Source organism: Archocentrus centrarchus, chromosome 15 (genome assembly GCF_007364275.1).
Source record: "Archocentrus centrarchus isolate MPI-CPG fArcCen1 chromosome 15, fArcCen1, whole genome shotgun sequence".
NCBI lineage: Eukaryota > Metazoa > Chordata > Actinopteri > Cichliformes > Cichlidae > Archocentrus > Archocentrus centrarchus.
This window is the reverse complement of record NC_044360.1, coordinates 26,151,155-26,178,947: the sequence shown is the minus strand read 5'-3', so window position 1 is coordinate 26,178,947 and position 27,793 is coordinate 26,151,155. Positions and strand designations below refer to the sequence as shown.

General features: G+C 39.8%; 1 protein-coding gene across 1 annotated transcript in view; it reads left to right on the top strand.

Annotated features, from left to right (window-relative positions):
* The first annotated feature begins 4,796 nt into the window (after positions 1–4,796).
* kndc1 (kinase non-catalytic C-lobe domain containing 1) overlaps positions 4,797–27,793 on the top strand; it is a 39,031-nt gene continuing 16,034 nt past the window's right edge. Inside the window, exons 1-16 of the mRNA XM_030748834.1 lie at positions 4,797–5,010; positions 9,398–9,596; positions 12,755–12,813; positions 15,655–15,801; positions 16,948–17,065; positions 17,160–17,296; positions 19,074–19,673; positions 20,674–20,788; positions 20,996–21,067; positions 21,176–21,237; positions 21,352–21,510; positions 23,665–23,742; positions 23,897–23,984; positions 24,245–24,437; positions 25,419–26,122; positions 27,277–27,415. Coding sequence (XP_030604694.1) covers positions 4,912–5,010; positions 9,398–9,596; positions 12,755–12,813; positions 15,655–15,801; positions 16,948–17,065; positions 17,160–17,296; positions 19,074–19,673; positions 20,674–20,788; positions 20,996–21,067; positions 21,176–21,237; positions 21,352–21,510; positions 23,665–23,742; positions 23,897–23,984; positions 24,245–24,437; positions 25,419–26,122; positions 27,277–27,415 — 2,969 coding nt within the window. The 5' untranslated portion in view covers positions 4,797–4,911. The remainder of the gene's footprint in view (positions 5,011–9,397; positions 9,597–12,754; positions 12,814–15,654; positions 15,802–16,947; positions 17,066–17,159; positions 17,297–19,073; positions 19,674–20,673; positions 20,789–20,995; positions 21,068–21,175; positions 21,238–21,351; positions 21,511–23,664; positions 23,743–23,896; positions 23,985–24,244; positions 24,438–25,418; positions 26,123–27,276; positions 27,416–27,793) is intronic.

Genomic DNA, 27,793 nt, shown 5'->3' with positions numbered 1-27,793 from the left:
TAAAATGCTGAGACGAAAGCTGCATGCCACAATCCTCAGCTGATGATCCATGAGGATGAATAATGAAACAGATTTATTCTTGCTCTGAAGAGCTCCTAAGTCCAACTCTTATAAGAAAAGATGCAAGCTCAAACTGCATCAAAAAATAACCCTGTTATGCTTTAGTTTACAGTTAGGGTTAAATAGTGATGAACTCTGAGAGATCTTATAAACGAGAACCAAAGTACCATCTGGTTGAACCAACCATCCAAGTTCCTGGTTACAGGAAATCCCAATAAGCTGAGCTTCTCTCTGCATTTCAGCTAAGCCAGTACAGATCTTGACTTCTATATTCAACATTTGCATATGGATGAAAATCAGTATTACACCTGGTTCCACATATTGCTCTTGCTCATTTAAATGCAACACTTTAGTACACTCCCTGCATACCTCAACACCCAAAAGGCTTTCTGGCTGCTTTCAGTCAGATATTCTCAGAGGAGCTTCCCCACTGAGACACAGGCCTGAGCTACACTGTAAAGCATCATACCTGAACTGAAGACTATAGGAACTTTTGACATCTCTGTGACACATCTGTGAATATTCATCATTTCCAGAATGGCTGGCAAGTGTCCACATGCTTGACCTTCTAGGTCCATCATGGTTTTGCTCTCTAATGATGCTTCCCAGACTCCATTGGTCAACTACCAGCCTTGGATAAACACAGGATCCCAATTATTGGGTCACAGTTCTCCTGTTTTATTATTCTTTGTTGTAAATGTATTCATGCATGAGGTTTTCAAATTGGAACTGCAATCTTCCAAGTATCTAGACTGACTTTAGTGAATTAACAAAAGTTTGCAAGGCGCCCAAATCAATTTTTAAAAAAAATTAAGGTTAATAAAATAAAGCCTGCATTTTTGGCAACAGAAGATATATAAAAAAAAGACTAAAGTTTTCTTGTAATCTTTCCTGAGTTCATGCATTTGAGGATTTGGACAGATTTGAGCTGAGAAGCAGCTCTGGTTTGTAGCTTGCACACCACCTTTAGGCCAAAACTGAATCAACATTCTTGGCTTTTTCAATCAGGCTGCTTGGCCACTTTGACTATGGGGAAATTTCTGCTAAAGTATGTCATGCCTCATTCACACTTCTTCCTCAGACATGAGGACAATTAAAGGTTAAGTCATTTGTTACTTTTTTTAACGAGTAATATTTAATACATTTATGTAACAACCCAAACACTGCTTGTGACCAGCATATGAACAAATATAACGATTGCCAACACTGTTAGCTCTTCTAACATCAGTATATTAGCTTTCCAATTAAGAACATGTTAGCTTTAACATTTTAGCATTTAGCTAAGAGCTGTCATTCCTCAAGCTAATCAATCCTTAGTCTCATTTCTATAAGTTGTCCTTCTGTCATTATGCCTTTCTGGTTTATAATGTGCAATCTCTTGCTTACCTTCCCTACTTTGTATGTGTCTACCAAGGTTTTCATTGTCTATATGGTAGAAACTATTACTCACTGCTAAGAACTGCCAGTATCTGCACTCCAGGGTTTGTGTCAGGTCTCCTGGCTTTACTTTGGATTAAGCACTATGAAAATTCTTATTATCAAATTGTAAACCCCAGAAACTCAAATATATTTACATTGACTGAACTGTTCCTAGTATGGTTTGTAGTATTTGCTGGCTCCCAACATGTTAGGTAACACTACATCCCATTACATCCCATCACGTTTCATCAGTTAGGTTCTGTCTCAAAAGCGCAAACAGGCTAAAAGTAGTTCCTCACTGTCGCCCATTCTGACAGATATACCCAAATAAGGAAGGAGGAACAGAGGTACATTTGAGCCTCAAATATGAAACTAGACAAAACTGAGCAGTCATAATTCTCTGAGATGACTTCAGATTACAACGTCGGGCTCATCTCTGCCAAGCGCTGCCTCGCTTTAAATGATTCAGTTGTTCCCAGCAGCAAGGAGCGCTGCAGTATTTCCACATTAGGAGCTAATCCTTTTGAAGATGAAATACCTTCTGAATGTATCTCTCACTTGGCTACAGCACAGTGCCAACAAGGATCAAATAGACTGCTTTGTTCTCAAGTAATAAGTCATTGAGGGGATATGCCAGAATATGTATGATCACATTAATTGCCTGGCTGCTAAAGTAAAAATATTTCCCCTCTATTATCACAACATGCCAGAGTACTGAGCAGTCAACGTTTCTAATAGTGGTTCTCCTCTGCCTATCACTGCTCAGCAGTCACGAGGCACCGCCAGCATAATAGCAATCGCATTCACCGCCACCCTGAGCTCAGCTGGCAATCCAAACAGGCTTTCCATCATGACTAGGACACAGCACAAGATGATATTTAAATGGAGTGGGCAATTAAGATGGATCAGGGTGTGTGCAAAAAAGTATTAAGCTAAAACAAATATGTAAGAGGGTGCATTTGTAATATCAGTGAAGGAGGGGTTGCATTGCTGATGTGCTTTGATGATTAACAAAAAAGAAAAAAATGGAACATGATATTTAGATAGTATATACTGTAGCTTTTTAACATTCTTCAACAATAATTTATTATATCTAACACAAAAATGACTTTGTGGACCTGTGACTGAAATGCTACCACAGTCAGGGTAGTGATAAATACAATTTATTTATTTTTTTTTTCAAAACGCAAACTTTTGCTCTAAAGCCGGTCACCACAGAATACACCAGCATTTTTAAGCCACAACATGTGTTTTGGTGAAAGACGTGACCCTATCTGGATGAGCGAGGAGTTCTAAAACCTAACAAACCTAATCAGCTGCATATATAGTTTGCCAGGGTGCGAGAAACAGACATACAAACTTGCTACTTAGTGCTACACAACAGATTAAATCGTACTAATATTCCACTTACAAAAACTTTCTGGATGGTCTTAATCTCACAGCAAGCCATGTTATTTGTCAAATAAACTGTTAAAAGATTCTACAGAAGACACCAACACCACAAACACAATGGAGAGGCCCAGTTCAGTGACTCAAATGACTCAAGGTGAGGCCAAGCACAGAGCTACTGGCTAAAGCTGCATCTGTGAGCACACCCATCAATCAGAGCAGTCACACCTCTTTACACCTTAACAAAATCCAAATGGGGGAGTTATAAAAAATAAATTAATCATAATAATAATAATTACCTACCCCTCCAGTGACAGGGAGAGAGAGCCAAGCCTTTTTTTGTGCCAGGCTGTAAACATATTTTTAATACTGCTAAATTTGAGAGTCCATGGAGAGTCATGTTTGGAGATAGCCTCCAGTTTCTGCTCCAGGAACTGCAGTTTTTTGGCACTTCTATTTTCATTTCATTTCATTGTCAGCCCCAGAGGTTGCTGTTTGATGAAAACTTAGGCCTATAGTTACCCGAGTATAAAATAAATGTCACCGTGCAGCACACATGACCTCTATTGGTATACAGTCATCCGAATACGGTTGAATTGGCATTTTTGTCCACATTTTGAGGCGTCCACTTTCATCCCAGTGCAATCTTGGGTACTGCTTTGGCTGGACTGTCAGTTCTTTTGATAACTACTGCATTTTGAGGGCTTGGAGCCAAAGGGGGCATAAGTGACATTTTGGTCAAAATTGAGATATATATATATATCAAATGAAAGCTCTTGATGGGCTCTATCTACTGTCAATAGAGTTATTCAACAAAAACCAAAAGGCTTAAATCTGAATGCACAGAAGAAGTTGGTGCCAAAAGGGCATAAGTGCATTTATGACAAAGACAATATTGTTCATTAAACATTGTGTCATCAATTTGTAAAAAGAAACATGCTTAAAAATGTCACTTACGCCCCCGTGGCTCCAAGCCCTCGAATTTGCTGCTTTAGTGTTTACTAAGAGGACAGTAGATTTTGAGGGCTACTCTGGCAAATATTGTATGGAGAACAGAACATTTTATTCTGACCATCTCTAGTGAGAATGTTTTCTCCTTACTTATGAGCAAAACTGAGAGATACTCAGATATCTCTGCACTGGCACATATTTACAGACATTTGTTGTCCTTGGAGGATAGACTGAATTGATTCCCTGCCTTTCTATGTATCCCTTTGTCAGATCACCTTTTGTAATTCAATACTTTGTACAGTCCTCCCTGCATCAAGCTTGACTGTAGCCTGTTTGTCTTGTTCTAATTGGCTGAAGAAGCCCTTAAAAATGCACAGTAGATTAAGGAAAATCCAGAACAATGTGAAGAATATTACACTTAATTACACAAATTAATTAATTAATTTCAATCTTCCTAACTTTCTAAACAGACTCTAGTAGTATAATGATAAATGTCACAGTTTTACAGCCTGACACGAATTTTGACAAATTGTTGAAGGCATAATATTAGATTTAACGAAGAAATGAGAGACAGTATATGGCCACTATAGTGGAATAGATAAGTCTTTGTTTGTACAAAGCCAGATCACTGGAATGAGAAGAGATAATAAGGACTAAGTGATGAATATGAGTCACTCAAGCTGCACTGTGAACGGAGGCGTGAAGCCAACTGTAGCATGCAGGGAGCCGAGCTGGAGAGCTCTGGCTCCTGCACGGGAGAGGGGAGGATTCAGAGATCTGCAGCTCATGATCGCCTTCGGTGTGTATAGCCTGTTTTTGTGGAGTTACTGCAGTCACGATAGCCTTAAACACCACCAGTAGCACGCTGCTGCGGACGGTCGCTTAGGACGTATTGTTTACTCGGCGTCGTTTCTAGACCCGGATAGTCCTGCAGTGACCACCGACTGACTGCTGGACTGCAGCAAGGAATCGAACCCCCTCAGTTGTGCCCATTGTACCCCGAGAGCTCAGGCATGCCATCTGTCTCGACTGGAAACGTTGCCGTCTGGTCTGAAATTCGCTTTACTACTTGAGAGGATCAAAGTTGCTGCAATGGAGACTTCCGGGGGTGATGCAGCGGACGCATACTTAAGGAAACCCGAAGAAAGAGATTATGATCTTGAACATCTGCCTCCACTGCTGGAAGATGAGGTGAGAAACAGCGGGTTTCAGAGCAAGAAGTTCTATCCGAGCACTGTCATTTGTTTTAAAGTAATACGAATCTCGATTGTTTAGGGCATCCAAATTGTATGATACAGTCTTTTTATGTTTCCTGAAAAGATGTCAGAGGAAATTCAGAGACAGAGAGTTTATTATTCTTAAGTTGCTTAGGCGTTAAAGTCAGTTAGAAAGGTTTTCTTAGATTCTTAAAATTTTCAGATGATTTATTTGTATTTAAGACAAACAAGAAATCAGAATTTGCCTATTCACTGTTCAAAGGTGAGGAAAACTCACAATGTGCTCCAAAAATAATTTGAAGCCCTGCATTTAAAATGACAAAAGGTCCAGAAGTTCTAGCTGCAAAACAGCCTATATTTAGAGTAACCCATTCCATTCCAGGGATAAATCTGGAAGACGTTGGGTGGAGGAGGGTTTGGGGTTTGGGACATAATTTAATGTACTTGTTATTTTTTTTGGGAAACAGTGAGTTATGTTGCCTGTCTGACAAGTTTAAGGGGTGTGTTGCTCTTTAGTGGAACTGCTGACAGGAGCCACAAACCAGTTCTGTTTACTTCAACAGTCCTCTCCATACTTCATATACGGGTCATCAAGAGAGCCCTTCTAAAGAGCCCTTCCAAAGAGCTCCCAGTGTGAGGGATCGGGGATGTCCTCCTGTGTAAAAAAAAAAAAAAATCGTGAACCATCAGCAGTAGACAGTGTTTCCTTGTTGAGGCGGCACAATGAAGTAACATAATTTTCTAAAATTTTCTAAAGTTTATGGATGATAAAGGAATACCCTGTTTTGTGACAACCCCATTGTCTCAATATGCATCTTAACCCCTAATACAGGAATACAGGCCCTCTCTTTGCCTTTCTTCTTATTGCTGCAGTGCAAAGCCACGCACCACACCAAAAGCCTCGCCAGAACCTTGAAACTCAGAGGCAAACTTATATAGGACAGCACATTTAACTTGAGGGGGGCGAGAGAGACTAACGTTCCCCTGCACTGTTCTCAAGGGAAACTGTCTATTTATGGGGCTGCTGCTGCTGCTGCTGCTGCTGCTGCTTGAAGTGGTACTTTTCTGCCCTGTAATTTGGCTCTAGCCCACTTGATCACATCAGTAGGCTTTGTTCACAATCTGTTGCAACTCTCCTACACCTACAAGATAGTCGTAAATCAAAACAGATAGGTCCTTCTCGTGCAATCAAAGATAAAGCAGCGATTGTCAGTGAGAGCAGAGCTGTTGATTATCAGAGAACAGAAGCATTAAGACTTTCAGAGTCAGAGAAAAATGAAGCTTCCATTGAGAACTGCTGTGATATAAATAATGGTTGTTAAAGTGCTAGATATAGTGTGACAGTCACTTCTTTGTGAACCCCCCCCCCCCACACACACACACACACTCATTCTCCACTTCCATCCTTCTGCCTGAGTTAAAGCCAGCATTTGTATCCACTTGCAAACTGGATAGAAGTTCCTGTAATAGTCAGACCACAGCATTATGCTTGATGCTGCATGGAATCTGTGAGATCACTGTGGGTAAATGGGGCCAGTGGAACACAGACAGTGCAGTGTGTTCCTGTGGGTTTGTAGATTAACTTCATGGAATAAGTGTGCGTCTGTGTACAGGATGCTGTATGATGCCAAATGTTTTCTGCTGTTAGCATCACTCCTAATGACTCCTGATGAAGTTAATGAAATCAAATATATCTTCTGATACCTTCAAAGAAATACTTTAGATTATGCAGCCTCTAAGTTACAATCACGTGTAAGTTTGAATCAACTTCTTCAGTGTCACTTACAACATGAGTTGTGATTAACAATTTCCAAAGACCTGCGGGGACATAACACCAAACATGACTTTTAAGTGTGTTTCCTGTTTACTTGGCAAAGATTTAGTTCTTCATGAAAATCACTCTGTGTAATTATTACAATGAGAGCCAGAGTGTCAAAATGTCAGTTTTTATTACACTCAAAGTCAGATGTAGTCAACATCTGCGATAGTGAAGTCAAGCCCGCAAGCATTTTTTGTGGCCACTGAGCTGCACCAAACTCATACAGATATACTGTGATACAGAGATATGGCACTCAAAGAATCCTGGATCTACTGGAGATATCTGGAGCGGGAAACCCTTTTTAAAAACCTTATTTTTGGGCAAGCTTACCAGCAATCCTGTAAATGCTTCAAAATAACTGCTTTGCAAGATGGCAGCTGAATTGTGAGAGCTGCTTCTAGAAGTGCATTGGCAGCTACAGTTTCCAAGCACAACGTGTGCTGATGACAGAAAATGTGTTAGGTAATTCTGTCCACTTCTTAATATAATGATGTGTTTTGGTTATTGCTCCTTAAGTTTAATGGCTTGCTGTCATGAACATGCAGAACCTGTTGAGGTGGGAAAGCTCCCCTTTAATCTGAGTTTTAGATGCACAAGAGCAGGACTGGTAACATCAAAAGTAGTTTGCAAGTCAACCATGATTCAGTATGAAAAAAACAAATGCACTTGGCTCCCAATATGTTTACGATTTTTAGTTATTGTTGGTTCCTACATAACTTTCATATAGCACACAAGTTAAGGTATGTTGAAAAGAAAAGAATGATATGCACAGGAAGTACAATAGAGACCATAAAAGAATGACAGGGAGCTGAATTTCATAACCTGCCATGTCTCTGCTACACAAAGCCAAACATTGTGATGTGCAGATAAAATGTTAAATGGCTACTTTATCGGTCTCCTTTCTTTCTATGTCTTTAAATAAAATGGTTTTTACACCTATTTTTGAAACTGTAATAGAGTCATTTGTGTTGTCCCTCATGGTCCCAATTTCATCTTGAATTCTGATTATGCCCAGTGTATTACTTACATTGATGGATAGTCTTTAGCACACCCAAAAACCCTTAGGAATGGTTGTGCCCACCCATTTAGAAACTAAATACTAATCCAGAACCTTGTTTTTAATGCACTGATTTCCAGATGACCTTACATTTAAATAAATAAATTTCAGACATTATCAAAATGTCAGGCATTGTGTGTCTTTTGTCCTGTCTCCCTCTGCTCTCTCCTCTTGCTCCTCACCCCCATCTGGCTGCAGCAGATGGCTGCCCTCCCTGATCCTGGTTCAGCGGTTTCTTCCTGTTCAAAGAGAGTTTTTCCTTCCCGCTGTCGCCAAATACTTTCTCACAGGGAACTGTCTGACTGTTGGGGGGTTTTCTCTGATACTGTAGGATCTTGACCCTTGAGTGAGTTGCCACTATAAAGATAAGATATTATTGAAAACTGATTTTTTTTGTTGTTGTTAAATGTTTGGGATTAATTTATTGTTTACTGTTTTTATGTCAGTGGTTTTATTTTTCAGATTTTTTTTTTTTCGAGCAGCACCAGAGCAAAAAATCTGCCTTTTTCTTTTTTTTTTTTTAAAGAATATTTGACATTAAGACGACAGACATTTTCAAACCAGACTGCAGCAGCTGTCATTCATAGCTGCAAACACAAAGGTGCCCTTCTCTAGGAAGGCACTATCACTCAGTGTATAAAGTTCAAATTTATTACCAAACAGTGATGTGTTTGTATAATTGTCACACTGGCATGATGAATTGCATCGATTTGCATTTAGCAGAGACCATCAGACACAGCTAAATTTGTCTGTACTAAGAATGTAAATTTTATCCATGTTGTCCATCACATTGTACCTTTTGCAATAAGGTTTTCTATTTGAACTGTAATGCTGCCTCTTGTGCTGTTGCCTGCACATGGTTGTTGTGCTATGATGCACATGAGTCACTTTCACTCTAGTGTCAACCTGTTGGATCAAGTTCCTCCAGGGTTTAGGTAGAACTTCACTCTCTGCCGTCTCCTTTTGTTCAGCAGGAAGTAATAAGGTCAGAGCTTTTAACTTCTACTCTCTATTTACATTTTAATAAACCTGTTTCGCATGAGTTGGCTGACTGAAATGCAGTTGAGAGCAAGAGGCTGTTTGATGGTGCATTTAGGTGCTCATGAAGGAAGAGGGAAAATCTGAAAGCCCTTCTTAAACTAGTTGAATCATTCAATTATAAGTGCATGAATGTATGTTAATGTGGATTTCCAGGACTCACTTGGAAGTTCAGTTTTTTTGTGTACATGCAAGTTCAGCACGCATTATTAAGCACGCATTATTACATTTTGCCTCACTGTGTCCCTCATTGTTTTACTAACAAGCTACAAGCTAATCAAAAATGTGACCAAAGGTTGAATACACTTTGCCTTTAATACCCTTTATCCTAACCTTAACCACACAAAAACAAATCAGGCTCCCACCGTGGATCAGGTAGCCATAATTATTTAGTGTACTTACCCAAACATGTTTACACAGTTGTGTGTGTGTGTGTTCTGTCCACAGGAAAACGTGTCTCTGGCAGACATCCTTTCTTTGCGGGACAGCTGTCTGTCTGAGGAGGAGGTGTGGGCAGTGTGTGCAGAGTGTGTTCTGTCCCTGCAAAGCATCAGACCCTCCCACCTCTTCCACACACTGTGCATAACACCAGACACTTTGGCCTTCAACGCCCATGGGAATGTTTGCTTCATGGAGCAGCTCAGTGGTGAGTCTATAGCTCGGACACACTGTGGTTTCCTGTATTAATTTTTGGACATTTATACCCCTTTATTTTATGTACCTAATTACAAACACTTGTTATTTTTTTCTGACTATTTGCAGGGCGTTTTACATATTATATTCTGACACTGGATTTGACTTCCACTGATCATGCAGTTAGTGTCAATCAGGCTGAGTGCTGAAGCTTATGTAGGTAACAGGGAGAAATCAGTTTCATACTTTAAATATAGCAGATTAGATCAGAACTGCATTACAGAGTTTAAAAGTGAGGTTGTCCCTGAACTGTAGCTTGAGCTTTTTGTTTGACACACAGAGAGAAGATGCCCTTTTCCCTTCAGTGATTTGTTGCCCCGATCTGTATCAGCTTCAATGTGCAAATTCCTGCCTGAAAATGCTCTGTCAGTGTCTCCCTGGATGTGTCGTGCTTTGCCAAGGTCCGCAGGTCTGCCTCGATTTGCGCATGCAACATCTTTTACCCACTCACAGTGCTGCGAGGCCCAGTGACATTAAATGAAAAACCCTCTGTGGGGAACTATTATGCCTCACCTCTTCTATTCTCCTTGTTTCCTTTGCATCTAATCACATATATGAGCACTTGTGCACTGTTATATACACTGCAGCATGCACTTATTCCATCAGAAATTGATAAGCATCGATTAGATCAGCAGAGTTGCTGGGGGGATTGTTGTTGTGGTAACAGCTTGGATAGCCTTACAGCAGTCGCCCTGCTCACACACATACTCACAAACACTTCACAGCCGCCGTGGCATCCGTTAAAGTGTTGCATCCATTTTTAATTTCCGCACATCTCTTCAGTCAGCAATAGAGACACTTTGAAGTGATGTCTTGATTACTCTGTCAGCTAAAATTCTTCACAGTCTCATTTGTTGCCATGCTTTATTGGATTGTATTCAGGCCGTTGGCTATGATTCATACTGTGAGCAGAGAAAGAAACTGCAGTGCCCACATTACCCTTCTTGTGTTAGTTCTACTGAATACAGTTCATCTGTATCATTCATCACAGCACTACACTCCCAGCTTTCTTTGCTGCACAGCTCCCTATTGATTCCTTTTAATTTAACTGTTTGTCAGATTGCAATGCGATTTCAGGCGGACACATGCTGTAGTGGTCAGTCCCATGCCCACACACAAACAGGCTCCAACTCGGTATCACAGTGACCTTGAGGGGCTCTCAGTGGGAACAGCAGTTGCCATGACACTTTAGTGCTGTTCATTTTAGGTTATTTACTGTTGCAGTAATATCAAGAATGTAAATTGGATATCATTGTGGGTGTTTTGGCAGCATTTGCATCGTCAAAGCAGAGCCGCACTAACAAAATGTGCTCTAATGGTTTGTATACGGCGATGACCAAGAAAAGCTGCAATTTTTCCCCACAAGGTTTCACATCACAAGCTGTTCAGTTTCTGATGAAACAGCGCCGGCTGTGCGCTGTGGGAAATACGATCAGCACATTTGGAGAGCGTGTTGAATCTCTGATATTGCTCAGCTCGTGCTACCTGTTGTGCTCAAATGCTGTAGGCATACATGACTCACCGAGCTCCAACTATCACCCTGGAGGCAACTGCGTCACTGACAACGGCTGTCTTTTTTTCCTCCCCTTCACTGCCCATTTCACTGTGTTACAATATGTCCCTACTACAAAGAGCTTAAATGACTTTTCCTTTTTTTTTTTTTTTTTTTTTTTTTTGCTCCTGTCTGTCCTTTTATCTTTCATGTCTGTTTGAACATTGAGCTTTTTGACAAGATGTGAGAATATTAAAAAAAAACAAAGAAAAGGGTGAATAAAATAAAGGAAACGAGAAAGAAAGAGAGAAGGAAGGCAAACCATTAAAAGAAGAGGAGAATACGGTAAGGTAAGACCAGGAATGGAAAGGAAAGGTAGTAGAGATTAGATCAAGAGGGCTAAGGAAGAGAGACAGTTAAGAAAGTAAGGAAAGGACTGATTTTGTTGACACCAGGAAATTCCAAAAATAATTAGTAGAGAAAGGAAAAAGAATGAAGAAATGAAATAAAACATGCGAGGAGGGGAGGGGAGAGGACAATTGAGGAGGAAGGAAAGAGGAGATGAAAGACAAGGGGAGATGAAAAACCAGGGCATGAGAAAAAGGATGACAAAAAAGAGAGGTGAGGAGAGGAATGAAAGGAAAGAGCAATCCAAATGAAATGGAAGGAGTAAAGCATGGAGAGAGCAGAGAGAAGAAAAGGCAAAGAGTGGAATCTTGATGAAAACAAAAGGTTGGAAGATGGCAGGAAAGAGAAGGAAAAGGCTAGGTAAGTGAAGGAACAAAGGAGAGGAGACAAAAAGTTTAAGAGGTACGGAGAGGAGAAGATCAGAAACAAACAAAGAGAAAGAAAAGAGGTGAGGAAAAGAGAGGGGAAGACAAAAGGAGAGGAAGAGAAATGAATAAAGGAAGGAATCTGAGGGAGGAAAGCATACAGGTGTGTCAAGGCAATAGGCAACATTAGGTAAAATTACATATAACTAAGAACAAGATGAATTTAAAGAGGTGATGGAAAAAAAAAGCAAAAGAAAGAGGATGTTTAAAGAAAAAGTACAGAAACTGACAGTGACCTCTCTACACCAGGAGTGATAGCATAACTCTAGCAACTGATACCCAAACCCAAAATTGTCATGACCCACTTTCTTCCCATTCTTCCTTTTCCATCTTTTCCTAAGTCCACTTGAGGGAGTGTATGTTACATTTATGGTGATGCTTTCATACATCTGGATGTCCAGTCTAAGCACTGGCCTATTTCAGGGGGAGAAAGTGAAGAATGCTCCTCTGTGACTGCTTCCTGCTCTGATTGCATGAGCAGATTGCTCATGTCTTGTTTGCCTAGGATTATCTCTGACACGTGCATTAGGCAAATGAAGGGAAGCGTCTGCGCTAGTCCACTGGACCGTTATGGTTTAGCGTGCCGGATACATATTTCTCTGATTTGCATCTCATTATGGGGGAGATTCTTAGCAAGTAGGTTACAGTACAGAACTGAAATGACCGTACATCTGAGTGTTTACATCAAATACCCTGTTTGTTCCCACTTTGATGAAGCTATGATGTGCTGTATACTTTAAAGACATGCTTAATGGTGCAGTTAATCTGTATGCTTTCAACCTGCAGATGATCCAGAAGGCTCCTTCGTGCCTCCGGAGTTTGACAACACAGGCAGCACGTTTGAGGTGAGAAATGTTGAGTTTTCTTACTGAATTTGGTCAAAGGTGCACACAGTCATTCACCCCTGGGGGTTTCTCAGTACAGCGCGCAGTCAGGGGCACCTTGGTGATGTTTGCTGAAAGAGAGGAGAGTGTTGTTTGTTCTCCTTCCTCACCTTAAATTCCCCATGCAAGCCTGCAATCATTCACCTCTACCTGAAACTGTCAAACAGGGTTGAAACAATATATACAATATATCCTTATTGCAAACTAGTTCATATTTTCATACTTTTCACATTGATTTCTCTCTGTAATGAATACCAAACACAATCAAATAATAAGGCCTTTTCCATTTTTTCCCCACAAATATGGGCAGATTTATGGTGGCGCTGAACCCTCTTCAGAAGTATCACAACATCCTGGCAAAATGCTGCTCAGGTGTCACAAATAAGATGACAGGAATGCTGCAGACAGCTGTTATTATTTTAAACAAACAATTTGATATATTAAATCGTTTATTTCTGAAGTGACAGCTGCACATGAAATCTCTGAAACTTTAAAATCAACCCATTCAAGCATTCAGGTTTAACACCATCACAGAGTGACTGAGATGTGGAAAACACTTCAGTCTTGGGCCAAATCAGTGACATTAATTGTATCAGTTGTATATTATTTGTAAATATTCACTCAAACTAATCTGTATTTTAATCTGTATTAGATTTGCTGAAATTTCTGCAGCGTAAAAAAAATACTTACCAGCGCATCTGAACTAAATGCGTATTTTTACATGTCCTGCATTGCTAGCTGATTGCATGTTTATTTCTGTGGCAATGTGATGCAATTGTGATACTTTACTGTGTGGATGCATTCTGGGAAACGCAGGTTTGCATATCTGACATGCTTTCAGCTGTGGATCTGTATTGCTCTGGAGCATATTGCCATCAAAAGAATTAGAGTGTCACTTACAGGCAGTTTTTCTGTAACCTGCTCCGGCACAACTTATTGCTCAGCGTAAGTTATAAGTGACCTATACAGGTGTAAGGAGACCCACTTTTGTGATGTAAAACTTCCCAGCATACCTCAGGAACTCTTTAATCTTGCTTTGTCAGGGGCCTCACAGCAGGTCAGTGTTATTTCCCATCTTGTGATTGTGTTTTTATGTTGTTTTGTGTAGAGTACTTGTTTTCTTGCACCTCTGAGCCGCTGTGCAGATTAAATAATCTAGTTGAACCTTTTTTCATAAACAACATGCCACTGGGCAAATTTTACAGATGAACATTATTTATTATTAATCACTGTGTATGTTGATATTTCATCACGGTTATGTTTTATGCAGGCGCACTGTGAGAAATGCCGGTTTTTTAATATTTTAAATATGTGTGCTATCAGCGATTTGGAAACAAATAGCAGGCTACACACTGCGTTGCCACTTTGATTACTCATGCGTGCACAGTCCATTTCACTTCAGGCAAGGAGATCTTCTATGAATTCTACCTTGCATTAAACTTGGCTGCATTATAATTTAATTTCCTCCCCATTTATATTCACGAGCAGTATGAAATGTTAAAAACACCAGAATATAAAGCGCTTCAGTGCTACAACACCACTAACCGTGACCTCAGCACTAAAACATTGCAGCATATTATTTATATTATGGCAGAACAGCTGTATTGGATTCCATTATATTGATTCTGGATGGGTGGATTTAGCAGATGCTTTTTTGCTCTCATCTTCAGCGGGAGTCAGAGTGAAGTGCAGGAGTTTAACCTCACAGCTCACATTTGTTGCACTGTCTGACCTCTTTTAAGCAACTGACTATATTTCCAGAACTCAGTGATTCACTTGGCCAGCACATCGTCTCGTCACGATCAACAGAAACTGTGACCACAGCTCTGAAAATGAGCTTGCAGTTTAAATCAGTCCAAATTTCTATTTAACATTCACCAGCCTGAATCTAATGAAAGACTCGATCTCGTTGTTCTTCTGACTGAGGCGTTTAAGCATGAACCTCTTTATCTCTGAATTTACATGCTTTACACTGTAAGATGCTTGCAGCTCCGGGTATAAACACATCTGAGTCCTCTCCTCTGTACATTTATCTTTGCTCCTGCTGCAATTCTTTAAAAAAATAATAAGTCTGCATTTTTCTCACTGGGCTTAATAAATGTTCATATCCATTATTTATGCTTTTTCAGTATGGCTGAGTGCAACTGTGTAACCATTCTATTCATCTTTATAGACTTCTCTGTACGTCTGTGTCTGCCGGATTATAGGGACGGCACTGAAAAAGACTTTATTGTCGTGAAACAGAAAAATGCCCTTTATGTGAGTGAATTCTAAAACATTCAGTTTCTTCTGTGGGAATTAAAATGTGAAAGTCACACTCGGCCACTGAGTGGTGCAACTTTTCTCACCACCACATGAATACATTTACAGCGGACTTATGTAACTGGATTTCAAAGCAATCTTTGAAACACTTTCTAACTTTGCAGTCTTTCTAAAGAACTTCTTCTTCTTTCGCATTTGTTTACCACTTAAGTATGGGTCCAGCCCGCTTCAGCTGTTGGGGACGATTGTTATGCGTGGGTTGTGAACTCTAAAGCACCTGGTTCATATCCGCTGCTGTCTCAGGGCTGACCATAATATCCACTGTCAGTGAAGCAAAGCAAAACAAAAGCTCCGTCATAAATATGCATACATGACAGTGATGCGTAGCAATTATGGCCTATAAAGTCAGAAAGGGATGCTGTATTTTAAGCTTTTCTAAAGTCATTCACAGATTCAGATCTCTGTATGTAATGTAAATTCACAGTTGCAGCTGCTTCATGATAATGATAGTGTTTTCTCCTTGTCTGCCCCTGGCTACAGGGCCATGTTTATTCTCTGGGGTCGACACTTTCTGCCGCACTGAACTTTGTCATCGAGCCAGAGCTGGAGGCAAATCTGGGAGAAGAAATCCAGAGGCTGTTGGAGCAGATGCAGGAGGAGAAGCCTGAGGACCGCCCGCTCCTGCAGGTACAAAAAAATCCTGCTGACTCTTTATTACTGCAAGAATGATTTATAGAAAGCCGTGTGCTTTAAACAGTGTGAGACAGCTGTGGAATAATTAGAAGTCCCACTTCAGCAGTTGTTTTGTTTTGGGATCCATAAAAAAGTTATTACAACTTCATTTTTACAAATGTAAAAACTGGCTGGTATTGCTTTTTTGACATTTCGTGAGACAGAAGAAAATACTGAAATAAAATTATACATTGTTTATGAGAAAGCCTATTATAAAATGTGTTGTGATGAACATATAGGAAAAGTTAAATGTAATATTACTGTCATAGTGGTCTAATGAGATGGATGATGATTGGTCAGTAGCAATGTATAATCAGTGCTGATGCTGTCCTCGCACATCAAGCCAAACAATTCATCCCAGCCCAGCATGGCGTAATTTCTTTACAGTCAGTACAAATGTATAGATGCTCTAGGTATAATTACTGTAGTATTCAATAATGTCTGCCTTTCATCAACTATTGGACAAACTAATTGACAGTGTGTGTTCCTCCAGTCAGTCTGTGCTCTTGAGCAGCATCAAGTGGAAATTCTGTGTCACTGCAAATTTCAGACTCACACAGTCGGAGGCCCCTTCACTATCAGTCTATTACAAAATAAACACAAAGGAAAAATACAAGGAAAAATGTTAATTATAATAATAATTATATTGCTAACCTGAAGAATGTTTTTAAAAAGCACATATTATACAAAGTACTGTCTAAAATGAAAAAAGGTATTATATGATTGTGATATGATTGTGAGTTATGTCACTTGTAAATGTGCTACAAATTTACAAGAACCCTCTCAAAAATCTGAAGTACATAGAGAAGCATTCAAAATCAGCAAAACATGCTTTGTTCTGTGGGAAGAATCAAGACTAAACTGCATAAACATATAAAAAAGTGAAGTAATGCCCTAGAGTTCAAACATAAAGGTCAATAATCCAGTGAATATTTTCAGTATAATACACGACACAGTGAAACACCTGATCCAAAGTGTTTTGAAATACAATCAAACCAATGTTAATGTAGTAGGAATAAATTTGAAGAAGTAGCACATATGCACATATGCTTTGTCTGTTTGTGTATGTGTTGCAAACCTGCAAGTGTAACACTCCCACAGGACATCCTGTCTCTGGCTGAAGCACGGCTGTCCCACACCTCCTCTGCAGCTGTGTGCCGGAAACTCTCCTCAATCGGACGCCGCGTGCTCTCCATTGAATCCGTTTCAAACTTTCAAGGTTATCATGTTCATCATGTGTATTCAAACAGATCAGCGTTTAGCCTCTTCCGTGATTTCTCCTGCTGTTATTTTCTTTCTTTGTGCATCCACAGATGGGCAGGAAGGCTCCTGGGAGGCGAGATGGCAGCATTCCAAACCTAAATGTCTTCTTAAAAGACTGAGCTCAGATGACGGCACCAAAGACCTGCGTGATAGTTCTGTTAAGACGAATGGTCTGTCCAGGCAGCAGGTATGGGACATGCTTTCAGAAACTATAAGAAGCAGCTGGAAGAATAAATATTTTAATTAAACTGCACTGCCAGCAAACAGTTTTTCTTTGTTTGACCCAGAATGTTATTGGCACTGATTTAGAGTTGTTTCAATAGTTAAAACATACTTTTTATTGAATTTGTTGACTGTGTGCTGAATGAACTAGGGAGACCTGATGAAACATGATTTCAGAAAACGCTGTGGGCAGACTCAAGCAACATGTTACCACGAACCTAAAAGGCAACATTTATAGTATTCAGCTGTATTTACAAAAAAAAAATAACATTACTGTGCAATTTGCTGAATTTTTACAGTGTTGTGTTTTTGCAATTTCAGTGGCCTTCAATATTAGTAATATCAGTGCGTGTGTGTGTGTGTGTGTGTGTGTCTCCCTCTCTCTCTCTCTCTCTCTCTCTCTCTCTCTCTCTCTCTCTCTCTCAATATATATATATATATATATATATATATATATATATATATATATATATATATATATATATATATATATATATGACACACACACACACAAAGTATTAGGAATCAGCCTTTAACGTTGGCCATAACTTGAAACCAATGTGACCTAGAATTCAATTCAAATTCACACCATAGATGCATCAGCTAAAAATCTCAGACGAGTTCAAATCTCGACAACCTTGATCTAAGGGTAAAGGTCAGAGGTCAAGGTTTCTGAAAAGCCTATGTACATGATAACTGCAGAATGATCTCACCTAAGATGTTCAAATGCACACTGTATATGCATACTGTTTAAGCTAGACCCAGCAAATTTCACATACTTATTCACTGACTTCACTATAAGAGCACTTTGACACACCGCACACCCTTATTCCCTGTTACGAATCCAAAATAATCGAGCATTGGCACCCGCTAGGCCTGCCACTTCTTCTTTGGTCCTTCACTTGTCAGGTTTCCTCAGATTCTTTCAGGACACACTGCACATCATGCCGAAATATGCCGAGTTTTTGGCTAATAGCTCTTTGGGAATCACCAATTGGCTCTTTGCTAAGTTGTCTGTTATGTGTAGACACAACACTGGTTCATTCCTTGAGTTAGATGCTTTTTAAGCTTGAATAATTCATACGTCAGTGTTAACAAAAAAAAAAAAAAAAAACCCAAAACAAACAAGCAAAAACATTCTTCTGAAAATGGTCAGCTATTAGGGCTGAACTCAAAGTGAGTGAAAAAGCAGCCAATGTCCACAGCAAAACTTTGAAAGACCTTCAGAAAGCCTGGAGAACTACTGCTCAGCACCACTTTAAACAAACTGCAACAAAGTCCGGCTCCCTGCAAGCAAATTATAAAGAAATGAGGGGTGGCTCAAGACCTTTACGCAGTACTGCACAGTTGTAGTGATTGATTCATGTTAAACATGAGAAAATTTTCAAACGATAAGGACAAAATATGTACCTGTAATCGCTGTGAACCAAATGCTCACGCTTCAGATCTCTCACTCTTGCCCTTTTTTTCTATCCTTGGATCTGTGTGATGTCAAAGAGAGACGATGTTTCGATATCTCAGTCACAAAACTCCAGAATCAAATATAAAATGGGATAATACAGAATAGTATAAAATAAAGAATAAAACAATGAAGCTGGAAATAATAGGATTAAGATTTTTATCCTTTCTTCTTCAGTTCACTCAGTTATCTAAACTCTGGTTTCTGTTTTACCATCTACATAATTAAGTATATTTTTGCCTTCAGAACAGCTGAAACAAATGATAACGTTCTCAATCTGCAGCTGTGTGGGGGCTGGGATTCCTCTCTCTGGGCTGAGGACATGGAGGGGAGTGAAAGAGACAGCTTGATCCTGACAGATGAGATGGATTGCCGTTCTCACAACAGCTCCCCAGTGAGGAGGAGAGCGCAGCAGAGGCTGAACAGAGTGAGGGGGGCCCTTAACCGCTCCTGTTCTGTCCCGGACTCCAACAACCCCCCCTGCTTCTCCCCTCCAAGTCATGGAGATATCAGTATACCAGTTTCAGACCTCACTGAGATAGGAGCGGACGAGCACTTGAGCTGCAAGTCTGCGTGGAGTAAACAACTTCAGAGACTCAGCCGGGGGATGTCCTGTGAGTCGTACCCACACTGTAACTCTGAGGACTGTGGGGAAATGTCCCAAGAAAATGAGGATGCCACAGAGACTGGACAAACCGATATTCAGGAGTGCCATGAAAGTCAGTCTAAGGAGTACACCCAGGACTTAGCATCATCCTGTACTTCCCTGAATATGGATCAGGACTCTTCTGAAGACCAGACTTCATTGAACCACAGTCTATACATTCCTAATAACTACATGACCAAAAGCATGCTGTGCCTGAATGAAGAATCTCAGGATGAGGTTAGCCATTGCCAAACAGCCTTCAGATTTATGGCTCTGTATTTACATATTTTGTGAAGCTTATGTGTAAGTTCAATAAGGAAGATCTGTAATCACTCATCTGCTTTCCCGGGTGTTCGGCTGCAAGTTTATTCTTCACATCACTTCCATTTTCACACTCTGTCAAACTCAAAGCTGTCATTATCGCGCTAGGCCAATCATCTTTCTGCCCACTTTCTTCAAGCCAATCAGCCTCCACTTTTTGTACTTTACGTGTCACCCACCTCCTCCCCATCTCCACTTTACCCAAGTCTCTCAGAGCTCCATCCAAGCCTCCATCTTTATCTTCACCACCTCCAGCATCTAGACTCTGGGGGCTCCTACTCTAATTCCTATCACTCCTATGTGATTCCATTCTGCCATGATGGGTCATCGGAGTCTAATCGCCCAATAGCTTAATTGAATTCTGTATATCATTAAACCATGTTCAATTCCTCCTAATGATCTTTCCTTATTGAACTTGCCGTCTCAGCTAATGAAAGAAAAACAACACAGATCCTAACTGCATCGGTTTTGAGGTGGCTGTATCATGCTGAGATGACTAAAAAGCTTGAAAGTGGATGATGATTTAAGATTGTTGAGCTTTCACCAAGTAGCTAGTCAAGATTGTTAATATTGTAAGGGAATCAGTTTTGTTCTAAATACTTCACTCCTTCTAAAAAAAGAGGCACAGTAATGTAAAATTATCCCTTTTCAGATTTTTTCCAATAATAATTAATCATCTTTGAAACAGCGTAGTCAGATGAAACGCTCACCCGCACATTTCTCACACCTGCAAAACCATAAAATTAGAGTCAAGTGACAGACTAATCACAGATACTCAGCAGTGATAGGAGCATTAAAAATAGATTAGATTTGCTTTAGTTAGAGTTAATTAAGCCTTCTGAGGGAACAGCTGAAACTCTTTAATGTGCAACACATTCCATTTTTAAAACTTGGTTTGTTCTTATTTTCTTTCCAGTGGATCTCTCTAAGAGAGCTGCTTACTCGTTGCGGACGGAGGCTGACAGTTAATGAGCTGTGGGCTCTGTGTTACACCTGTCTAACCTCACTGCAGACCTACATTGACTTTCCAGGTGATTTTACCCACTGTGGTCACAAAACCACAAAGTAACTCTCCCCACGAGAGCAGTTTTCTCCTCACTTCAGAGCTGGCTCTCACAATAGTGGCAGACTGGTAGAAAGTTTTAAAGCAAAGAGAAAAAAGGAACTAAAAATACGCAAATGGCATAATGTTTTAGCTCATAATTCTTCTGTATGGCTGATTTTCTCTTCTTTGTTAGCCTATTTATGCCTGGACACGATGCATGTGGGCTGCGAGGGGGAAGTGCTTTTTTTGAAACCTAAAAACATAGGTAGGTTTTCTTTAGTCTTCTGTTGTGCTGTTCATTGAAAATTCACTCTTAACGCAAGTGTATGAGCCTGTGTTGACTTTAGTAACTAACTGTAAGTGTTCTTTGCAGGATCTAGAGATGAATTTTATCTTGCTCCTGAATATCAAGAGCATGGAATAGTAACTGAGAAGGTTGGTCTGTCAGAACTGCTTTTACTCACTTTTAAAGTGGACTTAAAAATGATAATTTATTTCAATTTGAGTCTTGTTTTTTTTTTACTTTTGTTTTCTTCTGTCTTTGCTCAGGTTTGTGTGTATGGGGTTGCTGCCATACTCTGGGCCACAGCCAAGTTCACTTTATCGCCTAATCAAAAACTGGCGATGCCTCGCAAACTAAAGAGACTGCTCCTGGAGATGGCTAAGAGGACGCCTATTGAGAGACCTACCATCGACATGGCTAAAAAAGTATCATAACCCATTCTTATTTTAAGAACTCATTAGAAAAAAGCATCAATTGTTACTTTAATCCAACACTTTAAGCTGCTAGTTTCTCTCTTCTCAAAATCTTTATGTGGTTGTCAAAGCAAATTATCTGCGGCTGCCTGTTACTCTGTTTTCTGCTTTGAGCAGGCACAAAAGCACCACAGTCCTCTGCTACATTAGCCTTAAATTTGCCATCACAGGGTTTCAGCACTTTTTTTGCTTCCTGTGTTTCCACAGAAATCTCTGACAAAAACTTCTCCATCTAGTGACATTTCTGTCTTCAGAGGGTTCCTGTGAAAACACAATATGACAATTTGATTTCAGTATCTTCACTTTCTTTATTGTGTTTTTTTTTTTTTAACAAATACAAACTGGGTTGTAAAACTTAGTTGAGAACTAAGCCTCTAGTTATCTTTCCCGTGTAGGAGGGATTTATAGACAGAAGTCAGAGGGTTATTGACTTTTTTTCTTAGCTGTTTAAAATGCGGTGCAGATTTTCCACTTGTTACAGCGCCATTTCACAGACCCCCAAGCACTGCAGTTCTCCACTGTTCTGAGTTCAAGGCCGCTATTGAACATTTCTGGACAATAATACAGACTTTGTAGTGACTTTTGATAGCAGACATCCACAGTAGAAACATGGTTCCAATGATATCGTAGTATCCTCGTGACTTTTGCTGTAGCACAAATTTTATTAGATACAGTATTTTGACGCCCCTCTAAAAGAATCTTTTATGAAGGTTAGTGCAGCCAATATTCCCTCTTATGAGCAAATACAAAACTATCCGTCTAAGCAAATATGTGTTCAGTACTAATTAGCACGTTATCATGCTAAAATGCTAAGAAAAAAAAAAAAGGTGCTGAGTATGAAGCCTGGAATGCAAACATCTTTCAATTCTAATGTTTCACATATCAGGACATAATAAAAAGTCATCTGTTCTGTACCAGGTCTTAAAATTAGGAAAATACAGCCACAGATGAACAACAACACATGACGTATCACACCGTGTCATTATTTATTTAACAAAAACCAAATCAAAGTGCAGAAGCAGTGTGTGTGAAACACTGAGTACACCCCATGATTCAGTAGCCTGTAGAAGCACCTTTAGCAGCAATAACTTGAAGTCTTTGTTTCCTGTATGACTTTATCAGTCTCTCACGTCATTGTGGAGGAATTTCGGTTCACTCTTCTTTACAATGTTGCTTCAGTTCATTGAGGTTTGCGGGCGTTCATTTATGCGCAGCTCACTTAAGGTTCTGCCACAGCATTTCAATCAGGGTGCGGTCTGAACAGAGGGCCTCACATTTGACTCTAGAATACTTTGATATACAGAGAGTTCAATGAATACAAGCTGCCCAAATCATCCCCCTTCCATCAATGTGCTTGACATTTGATATCAGACGTTTATGCTGATAGACTCTGTTTGCTTTTTGCCAAATGTGGTGCTGTGCATTATGGCCAAACATCTCCACTTTGGTCTCGTCTGTCCAAAGGACATTGTTCCAGAAGTCTTGCGGTTTGTTCAGATGCTGCCATGTTCTTCTTAAAGAGAAGAGGCTTTGTCTCGGCAACCCTTCTAAACAAGCCACACTTGTTAAGTCTTTTTTCTGATTTGTAGTGTCATGAACTTTAACATTTAAGATTACTGGACATCTTGTCATGATTTGAGGTCACTGAAAGTCCTTGGTGCTAATAATTGTTTTAGTAATTGATAATGTCCTTGGAAATTTATATAAGTGATTTTATGTTACATGGGTTTCTACATGCCTCCGTACGTTTGGTTTTGTTGATTAATTATATACAACCTGCCAGGGACTGTAGATGAAAATTAGTCTGCATGGCCAAATCTGACATATTTACATGATGAATTTGAGTGCTTATGTTAATTCGTTGTCCCTTTTAAATAAACATAAACCTAAACATATGCTAACATTAGCATCAAAGCAGTATATGATCCAGTAATCATTCAGGCTTTCACAGTGATTAGTGAAAAAAACTATAATTTACTGTTACTGTGACCCTGTCAATCATTTTTTTTAACACTTATTTAAGGAGAGAATTAATTCTGACATTATATCTGTGTATGAAGTGCCTTGTATGATTATCACACTTACTTTGGTGTGGATCCGTTCCAGAGTTGTCGTGATTACCTATCACAACAGGGGACAAATGCTGAGACTGTGTGGAACAACCTCATCAGCAGAGTTCACCCGGTACACCTTTTTTGTTTTTCGTGTATTATTTAAGTCTCGGTGTCAGCTTGTTGCTGTGTGGTCATGTTTTTTTTGTTTGTTTTTTGTTGGTTCTGTTTTCTCTCACTGGATAATAGATCCTTGTTGTAATGCACATATTATATTTTCTTTTTAGCCGGCCTCAAAGTCCACGGACTCAGAAGATTTGGAGGCAACTGAAACTCATCAAAACTCGTATGAAGAGTCTGTTAAAAACAGCAGTGGTAGGGCAGCTTTACCTAAGTATGGATGACCCTCATGCACTATATTTTGCTTGGAAATGTAGAATATTTTACATATACTGAATGTATAAAATATTAAGAAGCCCCCTCTGAAACAAATAAATAAAAATAATATTTAATATTCGATAATTTTAATCGAGATTATGTCATCTTTTTGTGCAGATTTGGTGTCACTTAGTGGTATGCACTGCATGAGACAATATCACTGATATTGTACATGGCACTGTGGTAACTGTATGTAGGCTTTGTCCCCATGGCCACTGAGAGCCGACTGGCTCCTGTGCCTGGCCCTGTTCCCCACAGCTATCCAGTCAATCAGGAACTCCAGCTCCCAGAAGCATTCACTTCCACCGCCACACACTTCACCCCCATCATCCTGACCACTGATGGAGACTTAGAGGGGGGTGACCAACATTTTGGAGATGGAACTGAAGGGTAGGAATAAAAAAGTGGCATTATTGCTGTATATATTTTCTAAACAACAGCGATCAATCTGTTTTTAAAAACTGTTTCATAACCATTTTGGGAAATACACTAATTTTTTTTTCCTGAGAGATGGTAGGCTGGTTAGCTTATCTTAGCACAAAGACTAGAATCAGAACAAAACAGCTAGCCTGGTCTGTTCAAAGGTAAAGGTACAAAAGTTGGCTTTAATTGGATAATTTGTTACATTTTTTTTAATAAATAAAAATGTCAAAACCAGAGTCTGTAGTTTCACATTGACCTTTTGCATGTTTAAAATCCTCATTATGTATAGTTACTTATTGTCATTGTGATGTTCACAAAAATGTATGTAAATGAGCATACAGTACCATGAGTGGTTGCTTGATGCTCACCTGACACACTAGCTCTTGTGCTGCAAACTTGGGCCGTGTGTCTTTCTTCTTGAAGGCTTCTCTGATTGTCTACGGTACCTTATGCCACAGTCACAGTAGGGATAACAGGCCCTGGAGACCGTGGCACGCCCAAAATTATTGTGACCGTGTGGAATAAATTTGCAATTGCTGTTTCAAAGACAGGGACCGGGTCTGCGACCACTTGCAGGCAGCTGCCGTCTTTAAAGTGGAGTCAGTCTGCTATCAGTCAATGCCAAGAAATAGTCTATTTAAATATTGGGATGTGTTATATAGAGAGCTTTTAGACAAAGCTTGACTACCTGTTATACCTCCTTTCAACCTTTAAGCTAAAGCATATTAGCATCTTTCAGGCACATATAAAAAAATAGTGACAATCCACTTCTCTGAATCTTGATAAGAAAGTGAATGAAAACATTTCTATAAATGCTCTAAAGGTTCTGTAAAAGATTATAGTGGCTATAATCCAGCAGAATTTTCAAAAATGTAACAAATACATGTAAAAAATAGCTAATACCTATAAAAAATGCTTCACAGATTTGAGTGACTTTTTATTTTACAGGGCTGTGGATGGATTTACGAAAGGCAGTGATCAAATTGTGAAAAGCAGCCTTGATTTCACGCCACCCTCTGAGGACCCATTTCCTCCACACACTGAACCCAATCTCCGTACTCAAGAGACAGTCAAAACTACGCCTTCTACAACTCCCAGCAACAAGATGCTGGTCGACTCCCCTTCTGCTCTCCCCGATGTTTCTTATCTTGAAGTCTCTGTTTCTCTGCCATTATCCACTAACCTCGGCAGCTGTGGTGTTTTCAATAATTACCTCTTTCGGCAGGACCCCTCAACAGGTCATCTTTCTCTAGTGCCTGTGCAGGTCAAGGCTCCCGAGTCTGTTCTCGGGTTGGATATAAATCTCTCTTTGGTCCCTCGGCCTTTGCAGGGGCTAATCACAGTTCCAGAGAGCACTGATGGTTCCTTTATTGACTGCCTGAATGTACCTGTCAGGCCTGGACATCAGGAGTATGAACCACCATCATCTTATTTTAGTGGGAGCTCAGTCATTTCCGACCGTTGCCTGGAGCACACTGTGCTTGGAGCACACAGTGGCCAAACCAATCCAAGAACACAAGGTGAGAACCAGTCTTCTCTAAAGTGCAGCTCCCTAAAGGTCCACCCAGCCTTACAGGAGGTGATTGATCTGCTGAAGGGGGAGTTTTCCCTTGATGGATATTTGGACAATGGACATGGGGACATTGCCATGGGTATGTATCTATAGATAGCATGATGTTATTTGTTTTACACAGAAATAAATAGTGCTGTATTTGTATCTGTAGATTATACAGTCAATCCCAAACATATTGTACAGCTAAGGATCATACACCAGGGAGAAAGACTCAAGTAGCTGTTTTGAAAAATAAGTTATGGATGAGCAGTTTGAATAGTTGACTAAAATGATAAAAGGCGAAATAAAATAGTCGAGGCTCCAGCTTCTCCAGCATTTGTAGGATGAATGCAGTCATTATCAGAACACTGGCAGGTGAATTACACCAAGAAATAAAAGAAGAATATGTACAGTAATTTGACACAATTAACAGTTAACATCCATGTATAATGCATTTTCTGGTAGTCCACCCATGAAAAAAAAACTCAGCTTATTGAAATATGGCAAATCTCCCCTTGAAAGTTTTGTCTGTGTCCACTCCTGTTATTTCTACACTCTGTGGAAGTCCCCTTCTGACCACTTGCACTCTTGGAAGTGGACAACACAGCACTCCAGTCCCAAAGGCTGCTTCATCGAGTCAGGAGTGCAAACAGAAGCATGTTTTGTTTTGTTTTTTTGACATTCATGACATTGTGCACCATAAACTTGGTGATCACACATTGCACAATTTTCCTATATTTACACTGCAAACATGTAACCTTACTGCTTCCTTTAGTTGCCTGTATTCTGGGAATACTAGATACACTATCTGGACAAAAGTATTGGGAAATATCTTTGAATTCAGGGCTTTTTGCCATTGGTGTGGGAAATCAAGCATCTAGCCATGCAGTCTGCCTTTACAAACAAAAGGGTCTTTATAAAGAGCTCACTGAACAGCTATAATAGGATGCCACTATTGCAACAAGTAAATGCGGGGGTCACCAGTTCCTGAGGGGCATAAAACACTATACTAAATCAATAACTTCAGCAAATCTCCTCTGGCATTAACATCAACACAAAAACTGTGCACTAGGAGCTTCTTGGCGTAGGTTTCCATGGCCGAGCAACTCCTGTAGGTCCATATAGGGTAGCTGCAGTGTTAGAGAGCAAACACCTGTAATTCTAGGTTCATTAAAAATGACAGTTTGCATATTTATTGCATTGATTTTTTTTTTCAGACATATTCATTTGAAAATCTGCTTTTCATTTTCCGAGGGGAGTTCATCTTCTCTTTGAGGGACCTCCAATACCGTGCGTTCGCCAGCGCTGTGAAGGAGAGATTCAGTGATCTGTACTGGGAAGATGACTTACTGGGTGTATTGCATTGCTTGGTAAACTGCAGCACTTCTACATTGTGAGCATTTTTCTCACATCTGTCTCTATTTTTAAACAGAGTTTGTTTTTTTTTTTGTCTGTTTTTGTCAAAAATTTGAAATGCATAAATGAAAACTAAGTCACTGTAGCCAGCAGCACAGCTTGTTTGCATTAATCAGTTCTGTTTATACAGTGAAGATAGCAAGTGGCACCCTGTAAAGGCGCCACCAGCTGTGCAAGCTGGTGAAGTGAGACATAAATCAACTAATATGATTCAATTAACACGTTAAAAAAGCTACGAATACTTAAGTAATACATAACTTATGAACATACAGGGACTTATTTCATCCACTAATGTAGTTGTATTATGGACTGATGTTATTTAGAAATGATAAAATCACATTGAGATCATGTGAGT